The sequence below is a fragment of the Bison bison genome, unplaced genomic scaffold (assembly GCF_000754665.1).
Source record: "Bison bison bison isolate TAMUID 2011002044 unplaced genomic scaffold, Bison_UMD1.0 scf7180017864291, whole genome shotgun sequence".
Lineage (NCBI taxonomy): Eukaryota > Metazoa > Chordata > Mammalia > Artiodactyla > Bovidae > Bison > Bison bison.
Window position 1 is genome coordinate 9,881,934 of NW_011494863.1, and position 10,333 is coordinate 9,892,266.

Genomic DNA, 10,333 nt, shown 5'->3' on the forward strand with positions numbered 1-10,333 from the left:
GAACTGCTCTGTGGAAATTCCTGTGCATCTCAGGACAAAGGGAAAAAAATGTTGATGATTCATCTTTGCTAAAGGATAAATGTACTTATCATACATGGCTTTTCACAGCTAAGAACAACTGTAAGCCAGGGTAGCAAGAAAATTATCAGAGTTTGGAAAGAGGCATCATGCCTAGTCACTGAAATTCAACTCCAAATTTTTGCCTACCTCCATCAACCTATGTGACCTTGGGTAAATCACCTGACCTTTCCCCACTCTTTCATATTCCAATACCTTCCTCATGCTGCTCATTCTATCTGGAATGCTTTCTTTGACAGCTCCTCTAATTCTAAAATTCTTAAAAAATGCTGTTCTGTGAAGTTTTCCCTCATTCCCTTAACCAAATCAGTTTCTTTCTCACTCATATCCCCAGTCTACATTGTCCATACTTCCATTATCATTTATCATATGGCATTACTATTGCAATTTATCACTTTGTTTATTTTATTTTAGCTTATCATGTTATTTTATAGCCATCTTATGGTATCAGGTTATATGCTATTAGTTCTACTCCTACTAATATTTACAATATTATTAGTAGTATTATGAGCACTTTCTATGTGTCAGGCCATATATGACTACATTACCCCTGTCATAAAAGTCCTATATGATGGTGTTATAATTATTACCATTTTTTACAGTTGAAAAAAGTAAAAATCAAGAAAGATTATGCAAATGATTAGTAGTGGCTCTGAGGATCAAAATAAAGACTATTTTACTATGGCTTTAATTACTACCCTAAAATAGTACCTGTAAATAGGAGTAGATAATATACACTCTATTCTTACTAGGTGTCAGATTCTGTACTATGTGCTTTATACAAAATAGCTAATATGATTCTCAAAAAATCACTGTGATGTAGAAATTGTGATTATGATTTTCATTTTTCAAATGAAATCAAAGGTTCAGAATGGTTAAATGACTTGCCTGAAGTCCAAGAGCTCTGGAGGCTGGATTTGAATACAGGTCATTGTGCCCCAGTGCCTAAGCACTTATTCACTACTCTATTCCATTAACAGATGGGAGAAGTTTATTTTAATCTTTGAAAATAGTATACAGATTTTTAAGAATAATCCATCTGGAAACAGAAAACTTGAAAGTTACCTCTTCTGAGTCATGCAAGTGATCAAAATCTAACAAGCCCCAGAGCACTCACCTTAGCACATGCGTGGATCCATTAATGGTTGTGGTTGAACAGGGGACAGTCTGGCCCAGAATGGAAGGTCTTCGGTAGCGTTCATCATCACAGCAGAGGATGATGAGGAAGGCACGTCTAAAAGACTTATTCAAGAAGGCGTAGAGAAAGGGGTTCAACCCAGAATTGATGTAGCCAAGCCAGAGGAAAGCGGTCCACACCTGCCCGGGAACAGTATAGTCTACAAATGGATCCACAATATTGGTAACAAAGAATGGAGCCCAGCAAAGGCAGAAGCAACCCATGATGATGCACAGAGTCTTGGCTGCTTTGGTCTCTGTCCTCATGCGATGAGTGCTATGCTGGTCTGTTGGCTGGAACCTGCTCTCTGTGGGGGCTCCTGCCCGTTGTAGCATCTGGATCTGGTGAGCATGCTCCTTAGCTGTGACATAGATGCGATAATAGGCCAGCACCATGAGGAGAAATGGGATGTAGAAGGCTACCACGGAGCAGGTGATGGCGTAGGGCTTGTTAACCATGAAGATACAGTACGTAGAGTTAGAGTTCTGATTGAACTTCCTTTTTTCTATCTGAGAGTTAGAGGGAAAGAGGAAGTGAAGAAGCAGGGTGGGTGGAAAGGAATAAAAAAGTGAATAGGAAGAAGCAGGAGAAGAATGAGAAAAATTGTAAGAAAACACAAAGGATAAAAAAGAAGAAGAGAAAAGGAGGATTTGGAAGGTCGAAAGAAAGAGGAAAGGGATAAAGAATGAAAGGGAGGGACAGATAAAAGAAAAGGGTGAAGGGAAAGAAAATAAAAAAGGTTTATCAGCAAAGCTTTTGTTTTTCTTCTAATAAGCCTACAGCATATAGAACCATGACGGTAGAAAAGGAATACGCTTTTGGCTGCTTTGGGTCTTCTTATATCTCAGTATTTCCATAAAAATCTTCTAGAATTTTGATAGGAATTAGAATAGTGTGACTGAGGAAAAATGACATTTTTTCAATGTTAAGATTTCCAATTCACAAGCATGATAATTCTTTCTCTTTATGTAAGTCTTTCAGAATTTATTTCCATAATATTTTATATTTTTGTATAAACATCTTTTGCCAGATTTAACCTAAATATTTGCATTTTTATTCTAATGCAAATAGTACTATGCTAAATTCATATTCCAAACTGTCCACTGCTAATATGTAGAACTCTGAAAATTTTTGTATATTGGCTATGTATTCAACTATTTTGTTAAATTAGTAACTAATATTTCATCTTTAGAGTCTTCTGAATGTTTTCCATGAATAATCATGTGATCTACAAATAATGACAATTTCATTTCTATCTTTATAGTCTTAATACCATTTTTCCTTGCATGTTGAACTTAATAAGATCTCTAGTACAATACTGAATAAGAATGGTAACAGTGAACACCATTTTTCCAGTCCCAGTTTTAGGAGGGGAGATTTCAATATTTTACTATTAAGTATGACATTTGCTGTCAGTTTTTTGTCAATGTCCTCTGTTTGAGAAAGCTCCCTTCTATTCCTACTGTGATGAAAAAATTTTTAAATTATGATTGTATATTGAATTTTGTCAATGCATTTTTGATAGTAATAAGATGATCGTGTGGGTTTTCTCTTCTTTCTTTAATTCAGACAGTGGCATATAGTGTTATATACTGGTGTAAATCTCACTTGCCTTGAATACTGTGATATATTAGATTCATCTTAGGAACTGAAAGACTTTTTCCACCTATAAACTCTGCATGCTGATGGCTCTTAGTTATCAGTCTTCTCTAGGAATAGATCTTGGTTGAAGAGAGCTGTGTAACCCAATGACACTTCCCTTCCTGAGGTCAGCCTGCATCCAGTGTGAACATACACATGAATAGAGATGTGAATAAAAATATGTATGATAAATAATATGCTATTTCATTCACTGTGTACACATTTAGTATTTTGTCTTATAGTATATTGTAAGTTTATAGTATACCTTCTTATTGAATTGACATTTTTATCATAATAAAATCTCTTTTTATCTCAGTATTACTTGCCTCAAGTCACAGGAACCTAATCCTATATTTCACCTAGGAACAAAGATTCATGATTTGCTAATTCAGTATTTGCAGCAACTTTATTACCATGAATAACAAGGATCAACTACACATGTATAATGAACACCTGGGTTACACTAGTTTCTCTCTAGGCCAATTCAATGTGCAAATGAGTGAAAGATATGAAATGCAATTACAATATCATGGAGCAAACACTAAGCATGTTAATAGTAAGGAGATGCCCCTTTCCCCAGTTACATGAATTAAACAGGGGATGCTTCTATCTCACTGTCACAAAAGAACACAGCTCACTAGGTTATTTCTCTTGGAAGTTCTACGTCAGAAGGTTAGTGTGCTGAGTCCTTGTTACAAATTTTGATGCACAGAAGTTTCATTAGGGATTAAGTTTAGCACAAACATAAGGACATAGGGTCTTGGGTCCAGTCAGCTTGGGCTTAGCTCTAGTCACCACCACTCCCTACCAATGTGACTTAACCTCATTGACCTTCAGTTTCCTGAGGATGATGACAGGATTACTTCACAGCACTGTTGTGAGTCCTGAGTGAGACAATGATTAAATTAACACAGGGCTCGGCACACAGTAAGTGTTCAACATTTGCTGGCCATTATTATATTTATCTACTCATTATTAGAAATTTGAATTTCATTTCCCCCAAGAACGATAAAACTGAAAGCTTGAAAGAAAAGGGATAGGATTTTAAAAAAATATCCATACAGTCTCCCTTGTACGGATCCCCTTTCATTTTTCCACTCCTCTGTCCCCAGCATTTCTTTCAGAAGCCCAAGGAACTCTTGTTCTGACATACCACATGCAAATCCTGGCCCAGTCTTGGCTTGGATATCCTTTCCTGGACAAAGAATAAGGCAAGATTAGGGGCTAGGAATGAGATGGAGAGAGGAAGGGGCAGCTCCTATTCTGACTGGTCCTCTTGGGTCAGAGTTCACTCTCACTCTCTCCTCCCCATTCCCTGGTCAGAGTCCTGGGATCCATCTTAAAGTGACTACCTGACAACTTCCTTAGGCGGGGAAAAAAAAAAAAAAATATATATATATATATATATATCCCTGCTAATGGATCCAGATTATAGCTTTCAATCTTCAATGCAAGTTTGATATTGAAAACAAAGTATGTCAGAGTTGGAAACTCTCCAAGAGCATCTAGACAGGAGTTGACAGATAATGCCTGCAACCTGTGTTTTCCTACACTGCTCAAAGACACTGTTCCCAATGAGGACCCAAAGATCTCGTCACAGCCCTTCAGGAAGTGGCTCAATGACAGAGCTGGGCTCAGGGTCCAGTTCTCTGGACTCCGGGCCCATACATTCTCTGGAAACCTCCACCCCCCCCGACAGGTTTTCCGTGAGTCACCATAAGCCTCAAAGGGTCTCAGCATGAAATGAGATGAAGGCCTTTTGGGATACATCACATCCCTCAGGCTCTGGAGTTTGTCTGCGAAGCTTTGAATACCTGTTCCGCTATTCACTAGCTGTGAATTCACAGGCATATTACTTCACCATTTTTGAACCTGAGTTTTCTCATCTGTGAAATGGGGGGAAATTATTATAATTTTCCCAAAGGGATGCTGCTGTCAGGATCACATGTATTTACTGTACTACTTTTTGGCATACAGTAAACTTTGAAATGGAGAAGGCAATGGCACCCTGCTCCAGTACTCTTGCCTGGAAAATCCCATGGACGGAGGAGCCTGGTAGGCTGCAGTCCAGGGGGTCGCTAAGAGTCGGACACAACTGAGCGACTTCACTTTCAATTTTCACTTTCATGCATTGGAGAAGGAAATGGCAACCCACTCCAGTGTTCTTGCCTGGAGAATCCCAGGGACAGGGGAGCCTGGTGGGCTGCCATCTATGGGGTCGCACAGAGTCGGACACGACTGAAGTGACTTAGCAGCAAACTTTGAAAAATGTTAGCCTGCTTTTTGTTGTTGTTATTGTTGTTACTCTGTCAGGATCTTTCTTAGGATACCCACTTAACCTGACATTGTTTGTTTATTTAGAATCCCAAGCAAACAAAGTTAGTCAGACAGTAAATCCATACGGTCTGCATGAGTACTCACCAAATCAATTATTCCAATGTTATTCCAGCCTTGCATTATAGGGAGAAAAGAGATAAACATGGGGATGACCCAGCAGCCTCCCAGCATTAATGCGATGCGCAGAGGGGTCATCTTGTTCCTATAGACCAAAGGCTGGCAGCAGATGGCATAATACCTGGAGAGAGAATAGAGGGGGTGGGTGCCAAGGGAAAGGATAGATGAGAGGGAGAAGGAGGACACATAATTCATGAGAGAGAAGTACAGAGGAGAAGGGAAATAAGAAGAGGAAATAGTGGGAAAGGGGCAAATTAGAGGGGGAAGTAGAGAATAAAAATAAAGAAGGAAGAGAAAAGAAAGAGAACGGGGAAATTGGATGAGTAAGTAGTAGAGGAAGGGAGAGAGAAGTGGGAGAAGAACAGAGAAAATAAAAAGCAATTGTACAATAAAATATTGTATTGTCCATGAGTTTCTGCTACTATAAATACAAACTTTAGATCACACATATGAGAACCATTACCAGACATTGGTCCCATATCCCTCTTCCTCTCCTGATACCTGAGAAACTCATCATATACCTGAGAGTTTGCTCTGTCTCAGGCACAGACCTAACACTACCCTCATGCCTAGGAATTTTAAAGGCTACTGCCCAGCTCTCTGGGCGTCTGCATCCAGATATACGCAGTCCTTTTAACACGAGGTAACCCAGAGTTGGCCCTACATCTGAGCTCTAAGAACAGCATCTCAAACTTGCTCTCATCCTCTTGATACCTACCTATACCGAGTTGATGCTCTAAGTCAGTGTTCTTTAAATTTTGGTCCAGGGATTCTGCCCTTCTCTATATTAGACTCACCTGAGGAGATCTGCTTAAAATGCAGAATTCAAATATCTCCTGAAATAGAGCCTGAGGGGGAGGAACCTGGAGTTTGCATTCTGACAAGTGGAAATCATCACTGCTGTTTGCTACATATGTCCAGTTCCTGGCCTCCTTGTGGCTGAGTGGGGCCAATTGACTATTTTGGCCTGAGTTATGAATAAAATCAACATGTGTTATTTCTGGACTGAAGCATTTAATTGTTTCTCTGAGGCCAAGAAAGTAAAGTTTCAAATATTTCCTGCTCCATCATTTCCTACCTACTGGTAGAGACCATCTTATTTCCATTTATCAGGGTTTTATCTTTTTCCGGGGACTCTCTGCTCATGGTTTCCAGAGCTCAGATTCTGCCTATGTTACTGAAAGTGAAAGTGAAGTCATTCAGTCATGTCTGACTCTTTGCGACCCCACAGACTGTAGCCTATCAGGCTCTTCCATCCATGGGATTTTCCAGGCAATTGTACTGGAGTGGGTTGCCATTTCCATCTCCAGGGGATCTTCCCAACCCATGGATTGAACCTGGGTCTCCTGCATTGTAGACAGACGCTTTACCATCTGTGCCACCAAGGAAGTCCCGCCTATGGTACTAGCTTTCTTCTTATCTCCAGAGAGAGGTACAACTTGCCCCACTCGATGATCGGGCCTCTAACTCCTAGATTGCTTCTTGTATGTTGTTCCAATCTTGGAGACCATTACTTCCATGCCCAGACAGTTCACTGAATCTGACAACAAGTAAAATATCACGGTAAGCTTATCAGCCATTTGTCTTTGGAAAAGTCAAAGAAAAAAATGCAAAAAGACAGCCTGGAGGCTAAGTCTATTCTTTAAGATTTTATACCATTTAATGATAAGCCACCCCCTTATACCCTTCATTTTATGCAATTCACTTTGTTAATTTTTACCACCTCTTCCTTTCTTTTCTTAATTCAAAGCCTAACTAATAGAACAAAGGCTATATTCTTTGAAAAGCTGGTGGTAGGATGAGTTGGGAGAGAGGGTGAAATGAGAAGGAGAGCCCAGTGTTGGAGCATGAGAAGAGAGTGCCATAGGATCTGGGAGGGGAGAATTATACCCTTCCCTCTAAGGCATCAAAGAGTAGCTGACCACATTGTGTCAGGGAACTCCCTGTGCCAAGCAAGACAGTGGAGTGTCCTGATCTGGACCAAAGTGCAAAGAACAACAAACCAAAGAATGGGAGAGGGAATTACTCAGGAACTCATTTTCTTTATCTATAAAACTGACATGGTAGCCAAATCTAACTAAGGCTAACTCAGTAATGGAAAGAATAACAATTAAGTGGAATTCTCTTCACACTCTTGACTTATATAAGAAAGGCAAATTTTTCTGAATGGCTGTTATTAATAATTATCAGAGGTTTACTTACAAAAAGTTGATGAATTTGGAGTACATGAAAACATAATTTTTTTTTTTTCAAAATTTGCTCCCTTCCTCACTTCCTGCTAGAGGGCCTAGATTAGCTAGATTATATGTTGGTTTTGTACATTTACCATCTTCCCTCTTTTTCCTTGGTAATAGCATCCAAAGTCCTTTGGGAATTCTCTTTTCACTTGTTGTTGTATAGTTGGGAAAATAAATGATGTGACTATGACTTTTCCAGCCAGGGTGTGATCTAATCAGACATTTTCCTGGAACTCTGAATGTCATGCAGAGTGATGCGAAGATGGGAAAGTCAGCAAAGGTCCCTCTATTCCCACAGCTGCCTCCCGCTCTGAGCAGGACTGAGAGCAGCTCCTGCCCCTTAGATATTTGGGCAGTCATGCTCTTGCCCCTTTAGGTTCTCAATTCTTTAGTTCTTCCTTCAATTAAACAAGCCACCTCATATCTTTCCACTAAATTCCTTTTTGCGCAGTTGATGTTATAGGTTGACATGTGCTTCCCTCTCCCAAAAGGTATGCTGAAATACAAACCTTCAGTGCCTTGGAATATGGACTTACTTGCAAGCAGGTTCTTTAGAGAAGAAATAAAATTAAAATGAGGTGATTAGGATGGGCCTTAAGCCAACATGACTGAAATCCTTATAAAAATGGAAAGTTAGACAAGACAGACACACTCAGAGACAAAATGGCAATGTGAAGACAGAAGATTGAACTGATGCTTCAGCAAGCCAAAAAAATACCAAAGAGTGCCAGCAAAACACTTGAAGCTAGGAAGAGGCAAGGAAGAATCTTTTCCCTACAGGTTCAGAGGGAGCAGGGGCCTGTAAACACCTTGATTTCGGACATCTAGTCTCTAGAACTTAGATAATAAATATCCTGTTGTTCCAAGCCACTCAGTTTGTGGTACTTTGTTATGTCAGCTCTAGCAAAACCTAATAAAGTTGGCTAAAAGAGGTTTCTGCTACTTGTAACCAAAGTACCCTGCCTCAGTGAAAATGGTTCTGAATGCCAGATATGTCCTTCATAGAAACTTTGTTCTAAGTAAGAATGCTTTCAATTTTATTCACTACACCTCCAGGTCAAAGCTCAAATTATAGCATCTCTTCATCCACCAACCCAAAGAAGGCAATCAAAAGATAACTGGAAAAGGGTGTGTTCCTATCTTTGCTGAATAATTTATGATTTTTGAGGTTTGGAACAGGTACCAAGATACTGGATAAAGACAAGAGACTTTAGGAATTTGGTTGGATCTCCATTGTTTACATAGATCCAAAAATTCAAAAAGACAAAACAAAATCAAGTATTTTATAGGACAAAAGGTATGTTTGAAGGGGCAAGATGAAGATTCTTCTGATTTCCATAAGTAGATATGTATGTTTAGAGGATTATGTTGGGAAGACAATAGAATTTACAGAAAAGGACTATAACCATATGGTTATACTCATGCTCATTCATAGCTCAGTTAGTAAAGAATCCACCCACAATGCGGAAGACCTGGGTTCCATCCCTGGGTTGGGAAGATCCCCTGGAGAAGGGACAGGCTACCCACTCCAGTATTCTGGCCTGGAGAATTCCATGGACTGTATAGTCCATGGGGTCGCAGAGTCAGACACAACTGAGTGACTTTCACTTTCACTTTCTTTTCTAAGCCCAGTTTGGCCAAGGTGATTGTCTGATTTCATAGCATGATGAATATCATGTGAATAATAAGATCTCCCCAAGTTCTGCTGTCCAAACGTTCGATACATTAATTTGCATTGTTGTTGCTTAGTCACTAAGTCGTATCTGACTCTTTTGTGACTTCATGGACTGTAGCCTGCCAGGTTCCTCTGTCCATGAGATTTCCCAGGCAAGAATACTGGAGTGGGTTGCTATTTCCTTCTCCATGGAAATCTTCCCACCCCAGGGATCGGACCTGTACCTGCTGCATTGACAGGTGGATTCTTGACCACTTAACTTGCATTGCCCTTGGCTACTTGGAGCTGCTGTTAAAGAAATAAAGGTGAAAGGTTCTTTTTTGAAATTCAACTTTAAGAGGCATCCTGTGGATGCAGTACACATCCTACCTAGCCCTTACACATTTACATACACGGTCTGTGCCCTGAACACTGAGGGCCTGGAATAAAGTTGCTTGGAATGTTCATTTCCCAGAGAGATAAGGTAGGACATAGTGATGGTTTCAAGCACAGACAGCTGGAGAAAGTTACTCTTGCAGGATGTGAGGTGGGGCTTCCCTGGTGACTCAGATGGTAAAGAATCTGCCCACAATGTAGGAGACCAAGATTCAATCCTTGGGTTGGGAAGATCCCCTGGAGAAGGGAATGGCTACCCACTCCAGTATTCTTGCCTAGAGAATCCCATGGTCAGAGGAGTCTGATGGGGTACAGTCCATAGGGTCGAAAAGAGTCACATGATTGAGCAACTAATATACACACACACACAAACTGATGTTAGGTGGTGGAGCAAGCCTAGGAAAAATCCTTTATTTCCTACTATAAAAACTAACATTAAGTAAAGGGGAAAAAAGAATTTTATTTTATTTTCTCTAAACTATATTGCTGCTGCTGCTACTGCTAAGTTGCTTCAGTCATGTCCGACTCTGTGCGACCCCATAGACAGCAGCCCACCAGGCTCCCCCATCCCTGGGATTCTCCAGGCAAGAACACTGGAGTGGGTTGCCATTCCCTTCTCCAATGCATGAAAGTGAAAAGTGAAGGTGAAGTCACTCAGTTGTGTCCGACTCTTCGTGACCCCATGGCCTGCAGTCT

At 40.2% G+C, this 10,333-nt stretch overlaps 1 protein-coding gene across 7 annotated transcripts in view; it reads right to left on the reverse strand.

The window, feature by feature from the left end:
• Positions 1–10,333, reverse strand: part of HTR4 (5-hydroxytryptamine (serotonin) receptor 4, G protein-coupled) — a 194,573-nt gene that overhangs the window by 58,715 nt on the left and 125,525 nt on the right. For 5 of the 7 annotated variants that reach the window (XM_010850499.1, XM_010850503.1, XM_010850497.1 and 2 more), the window contains 3 exons: positions 5,318–5,471; positions 4,050–4,091; positions 1,196–1,764 (listed from right to left, as the gene is read on the reverse strand). In XM_010850499.1, coding sequence (XP_010848801.1) covers positions 1,196–1,764; positions 4,050–4,091; positions 5,318–5,471 — 765 coding nt within the window. The remainder of the gene's footprint in view (positions 1–1,195; positions 1,765–4,049; positions 4,092–5,317; positions 5,472–10,333) is intronic. The other 2 variants (XM_010850501.1, XM_010850500.1) reach the window with 1 other exon arrangement.